Here is a 20,552-nt window from a genome sequence, read left to right as displayed (position 1 = left end):
TGGGCCTTCTATTTGTTGATATATGTCTGTGTGTGCTTAGCATGTACCACATACCTACTGATAGAAACAATGTGATAAAGTGAGGATTCATGCAATTAAAATCCCAGTCCCTTGGTGGTGCTGCTGACTGACTTCATTTCCCTGGTAAGAACCCTAAGTAGATCTTTTAGGAAGCCTTCCATGCCAAACATTGTGTCGTGCTTAATCCTGTATTTGTCCTTTATGTGGTACTCCCTTTGACGTCAGTGGAAACTTGACATATGAGACTGCAGAGGAATCGGGGTCAATTGATTTTTTTTTTTATAGTAAGATAAAATGGAAGGAAGCCTTCTGAAATGTACAGAAATCTTACTCCTTCCTACAACATACAGGGATATTTTCTGCTTTATTCTTCAAGGATTCTTACCCATATGGATTTGTGTATGTGTGTGTTTACGAGAGACTGTCAATACACTTGGACAGCACAACTGGCAGATTTGAAAGTGATTGCTGGAAAGTATCTGTAATGAGCAAATGAGGAATTCCTAATAAATTTCTAACATGTGCATTTCCATTTGCTGTTCTACATCGCATACACCACAGCCACTTCCAAATAACTTCTGTGTATATGGTGTTGCCTTCACACTTCCATTTTGTGGTTGCTAAACCATCCTGAGTAGAGGCATGCAAACGTGAGAGGACACACGCTGTGTTAATCAGTAATAAGCTTTAAATATTTTCTGCTTATACTCGAAGGGGTCTGAGAAATGCCTTTAATTTCTATAAGCAATTTCCCAGCTGGTTCCTTTTGCTATTAGCAACAGTAACCACATTGTACGAATAGACTTTTCTCCCCTCTCTTAACAAATAAAAACAAATGACACACATTTTGCAACGCTGAATGTAAATGATGGAGTCATTCTGCTGTTGTTATTCTAGATTTACAATGACCTCACTGACAGCAGAATTTAGACCCCGTGGTTGAATGGCAACAGAATAAAATTAAAGCCACATTTGAATAAGCTGTCTTAATAAGAACACGGGATAAACCGATATTACAGTTACAGTGTCATTCCCATACCAAAAATTGCCGGGAGCAAGAGGACACAGAAAAGCTTTCAAAAAGGATCATCCGCAAACCCACTTGGGTACGAGCTGCTTCGCGGGGACAGAGAGCCCCGCTACAGCCCAGGGACAGGGAGAGCCGGCACACGACTGAACGAACGGCAGCCTTTTGTAAAAGGGCTGTCAAGGTCTCATCCCTCCTGTCCTGCGGTAAAACACCAGAGTGTTAAGCAATATAAAGATATCTAAAATATGTATTGCTCAATTTTATTCTCGCCAGCCCATCCTCGGGAGTGGTAGCTCAACCGCTCTCACGGCAAGCACGTATTTCCTAAATGCTAAGAAGTGAATACAAGCACAGCTCTACCTGCCGCCTTCTCCGAAAGTGACTAGGAAAAACACACTATCGAGTAATAAGCAATACCGTCCTCATTCTGCCGAAGCGTGACCATAGCTCCCCTCGGCTAAGTGCGCGGATCTCCGCCTCCACATCCCCGTCAATCCCTTCCAAAACCCGGCACTTACGAAAAACCCCTCGCGGCGCGGCAGGATGCAGCCTCGCCCTCCCCCCCCCCGTCCCCGTGTGTCCTCCCCCCCCCGCCCCGGCTCCCTCCCGACAGAACTGCCCCGGCTGCTGGGCCCTTCCCTCCACCCCCAGCAGGGAGCAGCAGGGGATCGCAGCGCCGCTCCCCTAAGGGCGGGCGAGAGCGCCCGCACGGCACCGGCTGCCGCCGCCGCCGCCGCGCTGCCCCCCGGCCCGCCGGCACCTCCCCAAGGTCACGGCGCTCCGCAGCGCCCCGCGGAGCCGGCGGGCGGGCGGGCGCCCGCAGGTGCGCAATGCGGGGGGAGGCAGCGGCGGCGGCCGCCCCTCCGCCAAACTGCGGCCGCCCCGCGCCGCCCGGCCCCCGGGGGCGCTGCCGGCCGGGCCCGGCACAGCTCCGCGGTCGTGGTGGATCGCGGATTATAAGGGACCGCTCTCTCCGCCCCCGGCGGAGTCTCCCTCCGCCCCCGCCCGCGCTCCCCACCCCTTCCTCCGGCCGCGGGGAGAAGGGCATGGAGTTGGCGGGAGCCTATAAAAGCCCCTGAGAGCGCGCCGGGGCCACGGCGCTGCGACAGCCTCCGCGGACGCAGCCGGGCCGCGCACCATGTCCCACCACTGGGGATACGGCAGCCAGGACGGTGAGTGCCCGGCCCGGCGCGGCGCGGTGCGGGACACCTGCCGGCAGGTCCCCGGGAGCAGCGCCCGGGACGTGCCCGCTGCGCCTCGCACCGAGCCCCTGCCCGCGGCGGGAGTGAGCTCGGGGGCGCTTTTTTCTTTCTTGGGTTTCTGTTTTTTTTTTTTTTTTTTTTTTTCTTTTAACCTTGAGATGCCACCTGCGCCTGAGCAGCGAGGCAGGCGCGCCGCGCGGTTTGCCTGGAGCATCTTCTGGTTTCCTGCTGTCGTTCCTTTACTTCGGTAACGGCGCGAGGAGGCGGGGAGGACGGGGCGCTGCTCCAGCAGGACGGGGTGCCCTCCTGAAGGACTCCCCGGTAAAACCCCGGCCTCAGCCTCCGAGGCTCGGGGGCTGCCGGGTCCCTGCCTTCGTCCCCGGGTGGGATTTCCCCTCGTCTGCCTTGCCAGCACCGGCAGCCCGCACAGACGGTCCAGTATTAGAGGCTGATGCTAGTGTTAAAACATCGCGTTTTCTAGGGCGAGGGTTATCATTATCACTTGCATCCCCCGACCTTCGTGTCTTTTCCCGCTGAGCTGCTTTACGCTGTCTTGCAGGACCCGCTCACTGGCACGAACACTTCCCCATCGCCAATGGAGAGCGCCAGTCACCTATTGCCATTAGCAGCAAGTCTGCCAAGTACGACTCCGCTCTGAAGCCTCTCAGCTTCAGTTACGATGCCGGCACGGCTAGGAACATAGTCAACAACGGGCACTCCTTCAACGTGGAGTTTGATGACTCTTCCGACAAGTCAGGTGAGATCTCGCCTTCGTGTGCACGGGTGGAGGTGGGGGAAGCTCCTAACGCTGCGACTAAAATGTCTGCTGAGGCCATGGGGGTCTTTAAAAAAGACAAAAAAATACCAAAGTGTTCTGGCTTCAGTAAGGTCAGGATTCAGCCCTGAAGCATTCGGCATCCCCCCTCCCCAGCTCCTTTACGCTAGAAGGAAACTGAGCTCCCGTTAGAAGAAAACTAAGCCTATCTGGGCAGTTTTGAGCTGCCACTACTCTAAACTCCAGAAAAGTGAACTGCTTTATTTTTGTTTAAATCGGAAGGATTTGGATAAGGGCTCAGCTGTGGAGAGAAAAAAAAAAAAAAGATGATTATTTGACAAGAACAATTTTAGGCATAGCTCATCATAAGCTATCAACCAAATGGTTAAAAGAAGAGGCAAAATACATCGTAGGAAGAAATTGGCCTTAGAATAACAAAGGATTACAGTTAACAATATGAAGTAGAAATAGTTTGGAAATAGTTTCTTTGGTTATCAAAATATTATTTCATATTTCTGAAGCCAATATGCTCCCAGCTTAGTGCAGAAACAGAGGAATTATTAGAAAATACCTCTTTGTTCTTTCATAATTTAAACAAGTATATCCCTGACATTTCTTGACGCTGGGCTTTCTAGATAAAGATAATGTATCTGACATATTCCTACAAAGTTTGCTAGCAGGCAGTGTTTCCACAGTGTCTTACTGTTCATCATACTGTACTGTGATATTAAGCACTGAATCCTGCAAACCTTTTTAGTAATCCTTACTGAAAGGAATGAGTGCATTGATGGACAGACTGCATCCAAGCCGCAGTTGCAACAAGGGGTTTGTAGGTTGTCTTTAACTGTAGTCTTTCAGCTGGCCGAATTTGCAGAAATCATCACCCTGCTACAATGAATGTGCCTCTATTTTTAATTTAGACAGCAAAAACAATCCCATTGTAAGTCACTGCCTTCTCTAGACACTGCCTGATTTAACTCGCTTGAGCAAGTGCCGTATTTTTCCGAAGTGTTTCGTTGGCAATGTCGTTTAGGGAATGGTGCTGAAAACAAATGATCCATGCCTACTAAAAATGTGAGTTTTTTGCAGGTAATATAACAATATTACAGACATTCAGCATAGCACTAAGAATTTGACTTTGTATTTTAATTACAGTCTTTATACTGTACAATATTACGTGGTCAGCTATAAGTGTTCACAGTCATATAAATACACATAGGTCCGTGTATAATTTACACAGATCATCCACATTAATATTTGTATGGTTTAAAAAAAAAAAAAAAGGAAAAAGGTATTCTGATTTCTTGTGGTGTTTACTTTTCTGAAGCACTGAGGACCTAAAGGATCTGAATGCATGTTCATTTTAACAGTGTCATGGGGAATAAGGTAAATGATTCAGAGTACAGAAAAAGAGATTGTGTTTTCACCAGATACACGAGTCTGCTCTTGCTGTCATCCTGCTCTCACTGAGCCCAAAGGAAACAGGTTCAGGTCTTCACAGTCTAACAAAACTATTATGTGTTCACTTTGTGTGTGCCTAAGTTTGGAAAGACTGTGAAAATTAGGTTGTATTTAGTAACGGGAGGAAAAAATGCCAGGAACATATAATAATCTAAAGAAATGTCTGTAGGAAGAATGCTTTTTATGAGAAAAGTCAATGCAGAACCAGAACATCTGTGACAGGGATCCTCTGACAGATATGCAGTGACACAGCTTTCAGAGTGGGAGGATAGGAGATGCAAGTAGAAATATTCTCAGTAGCTCTATTAGTGAATCAGAAACTGATTATTCTTTAGAAAAAAAAAAAATTAAACAGATCTCTATGAAGCCAGGTGAGGGTGGATCCTTCAGTATCACACTTCCTATTGAAAATTACAGTGCATAGAATCTACCTGGCAGCACGCTTAATGGCTTCATTTGTATGCAGTTAACTAGGTAACCTACTTTCCTTAGAGAAAATAGAGCTGTCTGACTTGACTGTGCTTGATTCACTCCTATTTCTGAATTTGAGACTAGCTAATGTGTTCTTGGTTAGACATCATGCAACAGTCACAAGGAGAAATTATGTGAGATTATGTGATGTGCTGGTATGTTATATAGAAGAGAATGGAATAAAATCCTGTGAATACTTCCCACGGGCTGTGTTGCTTGCTCCTATGGGCTGTCCCATATGCAGTAATGACTTATCTGTGGTAGTAGGCGCAAAATAAAGTAATAAGATCATTGTTTGTGAATAATCTTCACGATGTGAACAATTGCACGCAAAGAAGTAGATCCATTCATTAAGAATCTTCCAGCTCATAACTAATGACACTGAAGTAAATTGAACAGCAGTTCTAGGTATTAATGTCAGTTTGATGACTCCTGCTTTTTAGAGTACGCAAAATGAGTTGTTGCAATAAAAAAATACAGGTAGTAATAGTATAGTAAAAATAGGTAAGAAAGCTTAAATGCATGTTTGGCTAAAACTCTTTGAAAGCAGTTGTTACTTCTTTGATTCAGAAAATATGTAATGTGAATATTGTTGATTGCAAGTAACAATCTATATTCTTTGGCATAGTAAGGATGTAAAATGAAAGTTTAACTTTTTAAACAAAAATAGTCTATGTGCAATTTATGTGACTAATGTATCTTCAGAGAATAAAATGTTTTCTTCTCTGCTCTTAGAAGATCTCTTTACTAATAGGTAGAGCTTTACAGACATAACTCTTGATGCAGGTTGTAATTGTGCCTATGACCTGTACAGTTTTCTCTTACAATGATGTTTTAACAGAGAAATGATGTTAAAATCTTTGTGATAGCTTTAGAACCTGACTTTGTTTTACTTTCTTGTTAATTTTCTTAGATATGCTTAGATGTTACCAACCTGGCTTAGAAAAACCCTCTTCCTAAGCAATTACCCCCAAATCTTCAGTTCCACTTCTTATAGTACAGCCTTTGAATTTCTTGGGTGATGTGACAGCTGTTAAATTCCAGAATACACTTCTAAAGGCTCAGTCAATTCCCAAAGTGAATCCCCTTCATATTTCACAGTTGCTAGTTGGCAGAAATGGTGTAGGGACAGAAAGGAAATTCACAAGCCAGCATTGCCATGTTTATGAACATTTTTGTTTGCTGAAGTTCCATGATTTTCTCCTAGATAAAAGGGTATCTTCTGTCTTATTTCCTTGCAGTCTTTCAGAATGTTTGCTTGGACTCTTATGTAAACAGTGAACTTCCTCTTCCAGTTGTTACTCCTTCAGTTCTTCCAGTTGCTTTCTTAGTTCTCATGTCCACTGTCTTTTAATAATAGTGAAAGTTCAAGCATTTGTAGGCATTCATCTTTAAAATGTCTATAACTTTAAATAGAAGCAAAAATTCATTATGATGGAAGTGTCACTAGGACTAAAACTCCAAATTCAGGTTCATCCACTCTTGTATCCTGGGACCTGACCTTCCATGTATGAGTGAAGCAAATGGTGCTGCTAACTTAAATTATGATAATGCGCCTTATTTTAGGAACTTTGTAGCAAAGGAGTGTCTCATTAAGGGTACTTAATTTATCATATCAAACATTTTATATTATAGTCTGCTGTAAGGACATGTATATCGTTTCACTCACTTTAAAAGACAGAAGTAAACAGTGACTTCTCAGAGCTGTAAAACCACAGGAAGTGACTTTGCTCCAGAAAGCCTCAAGAGCCCGAAAGAGGCTTTTGTAACATAATGTGTTCTCTATGTAAGTTTCCCAGAAAACGTTTCAGAATTCACGTAAAACCTGAAATTCAAATGGGGAATGCTCACAGCAGTAGGCACTGTATTCAGTATTTTCTGATCATGTGTTTGATGAGCATATAAAAGGAAGAAGTCAATTGGCAATTAATTTATTCCATAACAAGAACGTTAAAATATCATGTTTTAGCTGTAGAACCTGACAGAAGTGAATTGCAGCTATGGTATAAGGCTTTAGAGACATTACTAAATATACTGGTAATTTCTGCTTGTGGACAAGTGTCCTGTTTCCTTTTCCTTCCTTGCCGCTGAACTAGAGATAAAATTGAAATCCAAGACAGAGGCCCAAGTAAATCCGACATTTTTGCAAATATTAAATCATAGTAGAACTTCAAATTACGAGGACACCTAGGGAAGTGAAAATACTGTATTGACCTTTATACTAGCACCCCTTGGGAGACTTTCAGTAGTTGTAATCAAATATATTACCCAATTCTTCCTGTAATTGTAAATATTAATGAGGACGCTTCAGCTGTCTTGAATTATGACTCCCTGTAAACAAACCAATCTATTTTGTTACATTGGTTATTCAAGAAGCAGTGCATTAGCACTGCTTGGTTGGCAGTGAGTTACTCTGAAAGTTGTGCCACTGTTGCTGTTTTCCTACACTTTCACCTCAGCTGGTAAACGGAGGAAGAAACACACAGGTCTGTTGTCTTTAAGGCACAACTCTTAATCAAAGTCACTGCCACTGGTCTATTTTTAGGCTTCCCAGCTCCACAGATATAATATTAGCTATGCCAGAAGGATATTGCGTGTTACCAGTATACCGTCATGGATTGAAGGTCCGCAATGCGGTATAGCCTATGCAATGTGTTGACCCTTTGGAATCATAAATTAGAGAACTGATTGCTTATAGCTTTAGGGGACTGTGTTCAGACACCTCCTTATGTGTCACAAACACTTTTGTGCACTGCTTGACCAGAAAGTCAGACGTCCCAGAGGGTGTGTGATCATTAAGTCATTTATCTCATGAACTGGGATCACCAGAAGCTGCAAAGCCTACGTAAGCAAGTGACTTGAGTAGCTCTAGTGCTTCCAGGAACTGGAAAAGAAGATGAGAGGGCTTGAGATCAGTCCTGCATGTTTCAGGCCTTCATTTCTTTACAGAGTCCAAAAGTACCCTTCTTCACTTACATCAGCTTTTTTTTTTTTTTTTTAACAAGCAACTTCTGAGCAGAAATTTGGCATGGATTGTGCATTTAAGAATCATGGCGACTTCCTTCCTTTCCAAATGCCGCCTCTAGAGGCGCTTTTAGTGCAAAACCAGGAGAAACTAGTCGGCTGTTATCAGCTAGGGCCACTTGGATAAGTTTATTTTTTAAGATGTAATTAAGCTGTATGACAGATGTCACCATGACTACTCTTCCTAGCCGATATATTTGTTCATTTACTTATAGGCATGAGGGACTGCTGCGTACTTAGAGGTAATGTTCACAACTTAAGTTTGTTCATCCTTCATTAGATCTCAACGTAGAATGAGGACCATGTCCAATACACAATTTTCAGTACTGTAAGCAGTCACTGAGATTAGTATTATAGCTATTACCATCAGAAATTAAACCATTTGTTACTTTTAAGAGAATTTTAATGCTTCCAACTTGGTTCTTACAAAGTAATTGTCAGCCTATACGGTGTGAAACATGAGGATTGAAGGCTGATCAGGGATTCAGTACAGCACTCAGAGAATGACTCTCAGAGAATCTTCATTTGAGAGACTACAAGAGAAATAAACTCCACTGGTCTCAGGGAGTGGGAGGAAAGTTAAGAACCTAAATGACTATATCCTTAAGCAGGTCAGAGTCTCTCTGGCTGCTACCCAGTCTGGATGAAACAGTTCAACTGAGGTGAATCAGAATCACTGACCCGCTGCAGATACACACGTCTGCAGACCTGCTGCATTTTGGCAGATGTTTCATTCTGGTCTATCTCTGTGGAACATCCTTGTTGTCTTATCAGGCTAACCCTCTAGCAAGGTCAGAGTAGGGGTTTTTTTCTTATGAGATACCAATTATATAGTTTTTCTCTTGGTGAAACCCATTACAGATGTTTTCTGCAAGTATGATCCCTAGTCAGATGCTTGCATGCTGTCTTGCTTGTCATGATACAGCATCCTAGGAGGAATGTCTGAAAGAGATAACATAATGAAGGAAACATCTCACAAAATGTGACGCTGTGTACTCCAGGTTTCACAGAAGTGACAGCTCACCCTAACTGAACTCTTCAGTCTGTCAGTTGGGGAAGCCCATCCTTGCATAAGAACACAAGGCTAATCCCTGAGCATCCTCCTAAGAGCCTTTTTTGTGCCATTAATAGTGCATGGTGCTCAGTTTGGTTTTTTTCTCAAGTAACTCTTCATCTACTTTGTCTCCTCAAGGCCTGTTTTCTATGTATCATACAGATGTCTGTGTATACACAAAAGCTTACAAAACATTAACAGTAATGTATATATTTACATACACACATGCCTACAATGTCATAAGCACGTGCATATCTACCGTAGGCTGATAGAAAATCATGGTTTTCTTTATGCCAAAGCAATGTGTGTGCAAGAGGGCTGTCCTCAAAGGTAGATGCTTGAAATGTCCTGCTGCTAGCTTTTTGTTTGGTGGAATCTCAATTAGAACTAAATTTCCTAAGTTTGGAGCTCTGGACATCTGTTGTGCTGTAGTGGACCCACTGTTTCAGCTACTGGGAGGAGCTTTGCTGTCAGTGATTTCCATTTCAAGAACATTTTCTCATTCTGCATTTTCTCAGAGTAACAAACTTTAGAGTAGTATTTTTCTTACCACACTAATTTATATAACTGGAAGGAATTCATTCTAACTCATGAAACAATATCTTGTAGTTCAGCCATTTTGATTACTTCTTTGACAGGTTTATTGCCTTAATGTGATTTATTAGTCTCCTGCTCTGTATAGAGAGAACATCCCATAGGAGGTAACTAAATAACAGTAATTCCACAGTATTCCTCCAAAAATTCACAGATGTGGATACTGCCACTTCCTGAAGAAAGGTATGAAGTGGTCCACAGTATTTTTTACACAGCTGTTCTGTTCTACATGGGAAGGGTAACTACCCAGTGACTTGCCTTTAAATAGAGCAGTGAAATTGTGTGGCTTCAGTAGACAGCTGTCCCAGATGCAGCAAAATGCCCTTTGATTTCTGTGTGTTTCCAAATATCCTAAGAAAGTCTAATGGAAACAAATCAAGTTCACCTTCTTTATCGAAGAAATCCCACAGATGTAAATGGAACAGTTCATGTGGTTATTTGACTTTCCAATTAGCGCTGCTAACACTTATGTTCACCTAATTTAGAAAAAGTTATAAGATCATTTAATAACAGTGCAATATAATTACTGGATGTTACTAGTATAACTTTTCCAGTAAAGGGTAGAAGGTTGAAAACAGTTACCATTTCTTAATCTAAGCAAAGTAGCTCCATATATGTCTCCCTGTAACATTTCAGATAACTGTCAAATAGAAAAAAAAGTTGCCTTTTCAGGCTGTCACCTCTTGGGCTGTTACATGTCTATGGAGACCAGGTTATGATGTAGATTGTGTTGAGTAGGTTGAATCTGTAAGAAAAGAATGTGTTTTCCAGGTTGGCTTGTGCTGTCTTCACCCTGCATCTGAAGCTGTGCTATATAACAAAAGGGAGCACAGCTACATATGTATTTCCAGGATGGTTTTCACTAATACTAATTTCAAAGTGAAGGGAGCTAACGAGATGCTCAAGTATGGATCAGAATTTCCCCACCCCTCAAAAAAAGGTTGGACTTCTGTCGTCAGTGTGGCCTGAATCAATGTTCACGTCACATGGGACAACGAAGGACAGGGAAGTTCCTGGTGTGAACATTCCTCCGATTCTCAAAGAACTTTAACTTTGCAAAAGCTGGTAGCATTTATTCATGGTTTAAAAAGCTTGTGCTGGAAAAAAATGAAGCTCTAACATTTCTACTTTGCCTTTGAAGTTTAATTTTAAAGTTTACTTCTTTGGAAAGTCTGAGAAGTATTAAAAAAAATAACTGCTTAATGTAGTCTAGAACAAGAAGGGCTGTTCTGTAATTAAGCCTGCTGAATTTGTATTCATTCACACTAATCTAATTATTACTTTCTTTGAATGCTCTGCTGTGAGTCAAAATAAGCTAGTGCTGGATTTGAGAACCACAGAATGAGAAAAGTAAGCAAAAACTGCAAAGAGATTTTTGTGCATCTTTTTAGTTTTATGAGACTATAGCAAACTTTGTATAGAGAAATAACACTGCAAATGGATTTAAGAAGACTGCATGGTTCTGCTTTTCAGCATGCTTTCCGTTATTAATAATGGCAGATTAACCTGTGCTGCGCTAGTGCTTTCTGAGGTTGAGGAATGGTGGAACCTCAGTCCATCTGTACCTGCAACGAGCAGCAAGTCTATTAGCCAAAGGAACTGAAACTGAAACATTGCAACTCCATGGCATCATTTTTAAATGAAACATGATATTGTGTGGATTAAATGATTTTGCATCTGTAAAGACATAGCAACCAATTACTTCATTTTCAAAAGGAGCTAATGCACATTCGCAGTCTTTGTTCTGAGAAAAGTATTCTGATTTGTAGTCCTGTGCTTGAAACAGTTATGCTTCTTGGCAACTAGCACATGCAGAAACATTAAAGTAGAATAAGATATGTTCCTATTTAATTGCTTTAAGTAGCCATTCTTCTTTGTATCACATAGCTTGGCAATAGGTAGGGCAAGTCTTGGTCTGTTGGCTGTTCAGTGTTGGCTACAGTATTCAAAGTTACAAAGACCGCAGTGGAACATATATTCACATTTTTCAAATAGAAATCTGTGTTGGGAGACTTCTAAATATATTTACCAAAGGAGCCCCAGGCAAATGCTAAATTTGTACACTGAACCCAAATTTTGCATGTGTGAGGCACACCAGTGGAAACTAATGTGTTTTATATACATCTTACATTTAATTTTCGTGTATTCCAGTTTTTTAGTCAAATCCTTCTCACCTCATTGCCAAGTATCCATGGCTTGTGTTATCCATGCTTGCATATAATCAGAATTATTCAAACCTGAACAGACAGTGACCTTTTCCTATTTGCATTTGATGTATATTTTCACACATGCACGTGTTGTGATAGCATCTAGACTAACCGCAGAGTGAGAGGAAAGCATCTTTACTCCACAGAACCATTTTGTTTGTGACACATACACAGAGCACACTTACATGTAAAATCTGATGTCAACACTCTTCTGTCACTTTATTGTATATATATATTTATATACAGAGATAAATTGATCTCTAACATATGTAACACTTCAAATTACATTTTAAAATATTTTTTATTTTTAAATATTAACATCTTAAAGATTTAATTGTGAATTTCAGACACTTAGGAAAAAAAAAAACCAAAACAATCAAAACCACAAACCAGTGTAAAACCTTGCTCTAATAACTTAGATAAATAGTTCTATTAAATAGAACTATTTGTTATTGTTCCGTGCTTTATGCTGCACTGGAGGAGACATTGTGTGTGAATTGAGCATTTTGCAGTAGTAGGGCTTGATCCTGCATATCATAATGGCAATTGGTCACAGTTTAAGTACAAGGTTAAAACTAACAAGCAGAATAAGGGAGCTCAGGGGATCTCGCTCCTGTATAATTGAAAGTGTGGCTGAGCACTCCACTTACAGCAGTCCCATAGCAGGAGTAATGTCAGATAGTGGAGACCATAAGTAAATGCCTCATTTCCAATCCATATTTTAAAAAATCTGCCTCTGCTGGCATTGCCATTTTCACCACCATTTTTTAAATTCATTCTTGAGGAGTAAAGGATGGGAGGGACAAGAGATTGGAATTCTCATCTCTGCAGTGCCTTGCACTGTGCCTAGCACTTTACCTTGCTGCAACCCATGGCTAACAGGTGTTTAGATTTAATTTGGAACTAAAAGCATTTTACTCAATCCAATCTGCCACAGGATTTGCAGGATTAAGGCCTAAATGGATAAAGTGTCTAAAATGAAGGGACAGGGTACATTAGTGAAAGATGATTTGGTCTTCAAGTGTACTTCCATAGAATAACTCTACATCGGCCTCTAATAAAGGCTGTTCTTTTTCTTGGCCTTTTTTTATTTATTTGGTGACAGAAGAGTTGCATCCTTAGCTCTCCCCTCATCACCTGTAATATTAGCATGCCTGTTAAATTGCTGATGCAACGCTAACTGTTAAGTCACTTAAATTTCTATATGTTTATTACTGATTTTGGCATATTGCAGCAATGTACCATTGAAGATGGTCTGGAGTAGCATGGCAGCATGCAGAGCAATGAACTGTAATTCACTCGGAAGACTTGAGATGGACATTCCAGTTTGAAGTGAGACTCTATAACAAGGGTTATGGGAGATATTAATAGAGGTGCTTTGCGTTGCAGTGCTGCAAGGAGGAGCGCTGGATGGAGTCTACAGGCTGGCACAGTTTCATATTCACTGGGGATCCTGTGAGGGCCAAGGGTCTGAGCACACTGTGGATGGTGTGAAGTATGATGCAGAGGTAGGACATGCTTTACCTTCTCCGGTCTTTTGCGTATAATGAGTATTTTTATTTTTTTTTTAATATTTCACCACAGTAGCAGCTTCCCTACAGATCTTTGTAGAGCAAGAGATTGTGGAGGTTACCATAGATGATTTTGGTACAATTGCCACCCCAGGACCTGCTCCTTGCAAGAGCAGAGATTAGAATTGGAGGACTCTTGTAATATTTTTTTTCTCAGCTACTTCATGTCAAAGAGACTACAGAAGCAGAAAAACCCACATTAATTATCCCTGGTTTTCCCCTGCTTTCTCGGTGACTCTTGAAAATTATGAAGAAATAGAACAGCAGCACCCCTGTACACACACATCCCCTTTTCCTGGCTTCAATTTTTAACATCAGAGACATTTATATAAATAACAGAATAATTTTGGGGCAGACCCTTTCATCTTTTGGTAGCAAAGAAGCAAGGGGAGCTGTGAAGAGGACAGGCAGCAAAGTGAGACCTTGCAGGCAGTCTTTGTAATATCCGTAAGACTCCAGATGTCCCTTGGACCACTTAAGACTCTGTATTACAGTCTCACGACAGAAATGATGTGACTTTAGTACCTTGCATCCTACCTTTCCTTGTCCCCTGTTTAGAAATCTACCTCTGGATGCTGTGACAGACTTTTTTAACCCTTTCATAAATGCACATTGACTGAACATACCTGTGATATGCATTGATGGATGAAAGAAGTGGCCCCACAAATTTGTTGGCTCTGCTGCTTTTTCATGAGGGGGAAGTAGCTTTTGTCTTATCTGAGAAACTTGCCATTGCCTTACGTCTGTTCACAGTACCATAATTACTTGCTCGACTTGCCAATGTGGGGAAACATCCAGATGAACTTAAATTAGAAATAACTTGGAAATGAAGAAGAAAGCAACATCCTGGCTAATGTGACCTGGAGATTCATTTCATATTCTTTTCAAAGGCTTTCCAGAAAAGGACAGGACTGTTTTTTAAAAACTCTCTAGATTGCAGTCAGATCTGTAGTTAAGGTGTCTTCTCTGCTTTTTCTGACACTGACAATCATGTATTTCAGTGTTGATAAGAACTCCAGGGTATATAGCATTAAAATACTACATCAAAATCCTGCAGGCTGCATGCAGGAAAAACTCATGCTGAAGGTAACGGGAGTTTCACCAGACTTAAAGCAGAATGATACAGCCACAGTTTGCATTTAAAACTCATCTGGGAATAAGAGTAAGAAGCAAAATAAAATGCATGACAGAAATCTCTTTGCATAGGTGAAACTTGAAAGTAGCTGACTGATTCAACAAGTTCTTAACTGTACACAAAAGGTTTTAAATCTCAGCAGTAGAACACCATCTGCTCTTAATGTTTAATAAATTACTTCCCTGCATCCTCATTTGTAAAATACTGTGGATGGAATATCATCTTCATAGTGCTTCTTGTTTTCTTGCTCCTAGCTCCATATTGTTCACTGGAACGTAAAATATGGTAAATTTGCTGAAGCTGTGAAGCATCCTGATGGTTTGGCTGTGGTAGGCGTCTTCATGAAGGTTAGTTAAACTTTTTCTTTTATATTATTTGGATGAGTCCAGTATATTCATTGTGTTGCAGGGGGACCTAAAAGCCTAAAATATAGAATAAGGCAGCATTATGCTATACTGCCTAAACCTATACCAAAGTAGGTGGTGCTCCAAATTTTTGTCTTTCTCTACATATAAAAATTGTACACGGCCATACAGTATGACTGCCATCCATCACTGGCAGCCCTATAGCAGCATACTTGCCTTCATCACGACAGTGACACTGACATAACTCTTGTCAGTGAAAGGTGATGTGCGTAACTGACAAAGTTACGCATGTATGAATCTGCAGTAGTACCAGCCTAAATAACACCTATTTTCCCTTTCCTGTCATTGTTAAATGTCCAGGGTGTTTTGTCTTAGGTGAATTGTCTTAACAGCTAGTTGGAGAAGGTGACTGTGCCCCTGCAGTATGCATTCTGTCCTGGCCTCACTGTATTTTATTAGGAGGCTGACTTCTGTGAAAAAAAGAACAGCTCAAGTCCAAAAATAAATCCACACACTGTAAATGAAAATAACTTTATTCTGTCCAGTGTCCTTGGCTGACCCATTTGTGCTGACTGTCAACTGGCATGATTTTACAGAGACAGTTCCAGTCACTTTTGCTGTAATACTTCTGTTATGTAATGAAATGGTGCTGGGAAAATGTTTCCTTGAGAACTAGAAAACTAACAGTATCGCGGGAGTGCATGGTTATTTTCTTTTTCATATGGTTTGTGTTACAGGTAGGAAATGCCAGGCCTGAAATACAGAAAGTTGTGGATGCTCTGAACTCCATTCAAACCAAGGTAATATTTGCTGTCTGTGTTGATTGACACCAGTCACAACTGTCTCGTGTTGTCTTCTTCAGAAAGTGGATTTTTTACTTTTTCCCAGTCTGCTGCAGGTACAAAAGTAAAACAAATGTTCCTGCCATCAGCATGACTTTCCTGTAATCCTAAATGCAAAAAAGATTCGAATGAAGTTGCGGTAGAGGGCAGGGAATACTAGAAACAGTGATAATTTTGTATCTCTGTGACTACATTTCTCTACCTCTTAACTGCATTTAAACCTATAGGGTAGGATTCATCTTCCTAATCTAAACTACTCTTCTCGGTGCCCTTTGTAGTCAGTGGTGACAGATGCAGAAAGCACTTCCCCTCATCTCTGCATCTGTGGGATAAATTTCCTTCCTCCAAGAGGGCATGCTTCTCTTGGCTATTTCTAGAGAGAGCCCAGATAAGAGGTTTGATCAGGATATATAAGTCTTAGGAAAAAAAGCCTTTCTGTGTTTTAAATATTGTGTGAAGAGTGTGTGTGATCTTAATGAGCTGAGTAATGAGAAACTAAAAGTACTTACTGAGTAATTAGGTACCTTCATAGCAGATAAAGGCCTGTCCCAATGAGAAAGGTGGACAGGAAAGGTAAAGAATGAGACTACGCTGTCATCTTTGTCATCAGGCTCCCTTTGAGGTAAATGGATGTTGCCATTTACTGCAATGGACTCTCCAACAGGTCTTCCAGTTTCTGTATTTCCAGTGCAATCAGTGTACGTGGCACCTGAAGTCTCATTGTTCCTTCAAGCAAGGTCAAATCATATCTATAGCAGCAAGGAACGTAAATTCAACATTTGAAGTGAGAAACAATGTCTTGATAGTCTTATAACACAGGAAATATATTGCTGAAAGCCTTTAATCCCAAACATACTGTAGGAGGCACTCGACACTTCATGCCAAACTCCATTTCTGCCTTTTTTCCAAACATGGAACTTCCCACAGGAGACATCACTACTGCAAGCCCAGCGTGTGTATGTGGTCTCTCCCCTGACGTTAGCCCATCTACTTTCTTTATTGTAGGGAAAGCAAGCTTCCTTCACAAACTTTGACCCCACTGGACTGCTTCCTGCATGCAGAGACTATTGGACGTACCCTGGCTCACTGACCACTCCCCCACTGCTTGAATGTGTGATCTGGCATGTTCTGAAGGAGCCCATCACTGTCAGCCCCGAGCAGGTAGGTCTCCAATGGATGCTGCCAGTAAATGTGTACTGGAGTCATATTGATTGCTTCAGTTCAGCCCTCCTGGTGATCTCTGAAGTGGTGGTTTATGTTACTGCAGAGCTATGCAGGGTATTAGCTAGCATCACATGTCAAAAATATCTATCTGAAGTGGTTATCTTCTCCTGGCAGGACACTGCTTCTATGTGTGGAAGTAGAGTTTGCTGTAAAATGTAAGGCTGTCCTCTGTTTGGACACAGTCCAGGGAAAATTTGGGTTTTTTTAAAAATTTAATCAGGCTTTCCAAATACATGGTTAGATCTGGGAAAATGTAGCATGCCTGAAAGGACCGTTAGCACATGCAGAGTTAGTCTAGCATGTATTGTGAGCATCAGCAGGTTTGCTGTACATGCACACATGCTGTACATGTACACTGGGTATACTTGCCCTGAAAATACTGGGCTTACCAGGCATCTGGAGAGCACGTATTCTGCATCCAGTCTCATACCATAGATCTGTAGTTGGTCTTGATCTTCCAGCATTTCCAGGACACAGAGCTCATTTTACAAGTTGTATTCAGCACAGAACAGGCTGGGAGATCCCACGCAGAATTGTGACAATCCTAACAAAACTGTGTTGTTTGGAAGAGGCGAAACTTGCAAATTCCAGAAGTCTGCTGCCTGAAAAAAATCCTTTATTCTGTTGAGCAGCTTGAGGAAGATAGAGTCTTCCTAGTCAGAAGGAGCTCGTGCAGATTAAATCACTCCTGGCCCTAGCTTTCTGCACCATCCATTAAGGAAATTACATAGAGGCAAGATTCATCCTCGGGTTTGCATCTGTGTGCTTGGGAGATATAAATAGAATCTAGAGTCTATAAATATAAACTAGCCCTGAAGGGCTTTAGTTTACCCTTCACACTCTTAAATCCCTTTTATCGATGGTAGACATGCTAACAATACACATAATTCTAGGGGGTTTCTTCAGCCGATGTGAAAAAAGTGCAATTGAGTTGTTGTGGGACTTAACGTAATAAAAGATAGAATAAATGACAAGGAAGAACTATTGGAAATAATAATTATAGCAATGATTACCATTAATAAACTGCAAGGGAGCATTAAAGTTGACACTGTTTACTTGTTCTAAACTACTGGTATTGCTATTGATAATCTGAGGTTTGCAAATATGGTTTTATTATAGGGCAGGAGCACATTTACCAAAACAGAGTTGTTTTTCCTATTACACCTACTTTAACCACCTAGAAGTGGTAAAAGACACCACTTGTTTCTCCCACACACAGCCCTCCATATTACCGTCGACATTTCAAAGGCGGATTTGAGATCAAAACAGTGTGTGTGTCAGCTTGCCTTTTCATTCCAAAACTGATCAAAACTAGAAACTGTAAAGCAGAGTATTGACACTGGGTTTAAGTTGAATTGGTTTTCCAAAGATACATAAAAGCTGGCTATTACAGCAGGGTGTAGTGAGCTTGTTATTTGCTGTAGTGACACAGCAGTTCCAGGCAGAGGTTGAGCTCCAAAGTTTGTTCTGATCGGTCCTGAAGGTAAAGTCCTCTTCTGGGCTGGTCACTGCTGGCAGCCTTCCTCCTTGAATGAGGAAAAGCCTGGCCTGCAGCCTGACTTGTATGAAGTCCTGTATCCCACCTACATATTTCTGTCAGCAGTTCCAGCTGTCTGTGTGAGATCACATTTGGGGTGGGTTATTACTTTGGCACAGTCTTTCTACTAGTTTTGGAGGTGCCCACTTAGACATAAAGGTGCTTATATTACATCAGACTGTGCAAACGCCAATTTTACTTTAGGAACACGCACTAAAACTTTACAGTATGCTCCTATTGGTGTGGAACAGTTTTCCCTCTCACAGTACTTGAAAATCAAGATATCTTGAATGAATTTGGCTGTTTTAATTTGACCCAAGGGTAAGGTCTGTTTGGGGTTTTTTTGGTTTGCCTTTTTTTTTTTTATTTCAACTGGATTAAAAAAAAATCCGATTTTCAAAAGAGCTATAACTGTACAACTTGCAAAGAATTCTGAAAGAATTTGAATTTGTATCTGAATCAAGGACAAAGCACTCTTTGTGCACAGAGTTCAGGAAATGTGTGCCTACGTCCTTGTTTTCTGTGCTTTCTTAGCTCTTCTTGCTAGGATATTTTGTGGCCAGGAGAGCTTGTGTCAGGAAACGGTGTGGATGAAATGCAGAGACACATGGGTGGTGACGCCATCTCTAGACCATTAGTGCTGGCGAAATTTTGAGTTGGACCTCTGGCTCAGGCCCAAGGTGTACAATTCAAATAGTCCTGCTGAAACAAGAGCGTGCATTTGAGGATGTTTGTGCCTTTTTCCACAGATGTGCAAACTCCGTGGCCTTTGCTTCAGTGCTGAGAATGAGCCCGTGTGCCATATGGTGGACAACTGGCGCCCGTGTCAGCCTTTGAAGAGCAGAGAAGTCAGAGCTTCCTTCCAGTAACCTCAGTGCTGAGCGTGTTAGAAATTGCTGTGTTTGCGAGGAGCCCCTTTTGCTAAGCACAAATCAAACCTTTGCCATGTGTGCCCTGGCAACATCCTGTCTCCCAGATCCATTCTTTCTTTTGCTCTGCATCTAAAATGCCAGCTAATGAAATATGAAAGGCTCTTGGCCAAATAGGAAAGGGTTCTTAAGGCGTGGGGTTGGGGGAGGCACGGGGGTGGTGGTGGCTGTGTGCATTTTGGTGACTATTACTGTGATGATTGACACTTTGGTATAACAGTATGTTGGCTACTTGGGAGGGGATATGGTCATAGCAAAATAAGCCATTTTAAGAAACCTCATCCACTGGTGTGATAGTACACAGAACTAACGATAACTTGAAGCTTTGTGAAAAGCACAGGAATACAGAATCTAGGTATGATTTAGGAATAAAAGTATTTTGAGAAAGTAAAGCAAAATGAATATTGAGAATTAGACTTAGATTTTAAGAAACTGACATGTAAATATTTTTAAGACCGTTTTACATTTTTACCCATGCTACTATCAACAACCTTGATTATGTCTTAATGGTAGTGTTGGATTTTTTTAATTAAAAAAGTCCTAAATTAAGTGTTATCTTTAAAAGTTGTTATTTACCATAGAAATAATACAAAATATCTTTTCGTTGAAATAATATATGCTCTAATTTAAAGAGGAAAATAATACTGTATTTTAGATAAATTCTCTAATAAATCTATACTTCTATTTTTGCTTCCATGCTGATATTTTAATTCAGGAAAGGAGTCACTAATCTGTTTGCATTGTTGCATATTAAACATAATTACTGAACATATAGGATATTGGGAATTGGCTTCAATGACACTGAAGGTGAATGCAAACCTATATGGCTATGTTAGGAAATTTTCTCTAAGTAACTCCCTGATAGCAGAAGGAAGTGTTAGTTTTGAGCAATAGAAGACTGTCAAATCTGCTTTGAAAAGCTTCCCCATTTAAAACACACACCCCCATCCCCCACCAAAAAAATCCAACCCCCAAAACCAGAACAGAAAAACAAAATGTTCCTTTGCCACAGGTCATTTGTTCCAAATTCAGCTGTTCTGAGTGGAGCTACGAAGGTACTTGTCTCTTCCTACAACAACTATGCTGACTAATTCAGGTTCCTCATGTTGA

General features: G+C 41.2%; 1 protein-coding gene across 1 annotated transcript; it reads left to right on the top strand.

The window, feature by feature from the left end:
* Window positions 1-1,968: 1,968 nt before the first annotated feature.
* LOC115340683 (carbonic anhydrase 2) lies at window positions 1,969-20,126 on the top strand. The gene is made up of 7 exons (XM_030012618.2): window positions 1,969-2,223; window positions 2,813-3,010; window positions 13,229-13,347; window positions 14,800-14,892; window positions 15,648-15,710; window positions 16,758-16,913; window positions 19,263-20,126. The coding sequence occupies exons 1-7, from the start codon at window positions 2,190-2,192 to the stop codon at window positions 19,380-19,382; spliced, it is 783 nt and encodes a 260-aa protein (XP_029868478.1). The 5' UTR covers window positions 1,969-2,189; the 3' UTR covers window positions 19,383-20,126.
* The last annotated feature ends 426 nt before the right edge of the window (window positions 20,127-20,552 follow it).

The sequence above is a fragment of the Aquila chrysaetos genome, chromosome 4, assembly GCF_900496995.4.
Source record: "Aquila chrysaetos chrysaetos chromosome 4, bAquChr1.4, whole genome shotgun sequence".
Taxonomy (NCBI): domain Eukaryota; kingdom Metazoa; phylum Chordata; class Aves; order Accipitriformes; family Accipitridae; genus Aquila; species Aquila chrysaetos.
This window is presented reverse-complemented; position numbering and strand designations above follow the sequence as displayed.

Coding starts and splice junctions, on each gene's coding strand:
- LOC115340683 (XM_030012618.2), top strand. CDS start 2,190: ATGTCCCACCACTGGGGATACGGCAGCCAGGACG. Junction 2,224..2,812: donor GGGATACGGCAGCCAGGACG/GTGAGTGCCCGG, acceptor GCTGTCTTGCAG/GACCCGCTCACTGGCACGAA. Junction 16,914..19,262: donor TCACTGTCAGCCCCGAGCAG/GTAGGTCTCCAA, acceptor CTTTTTCCACAG/ATGTGCAAACTCCGTGGCCT.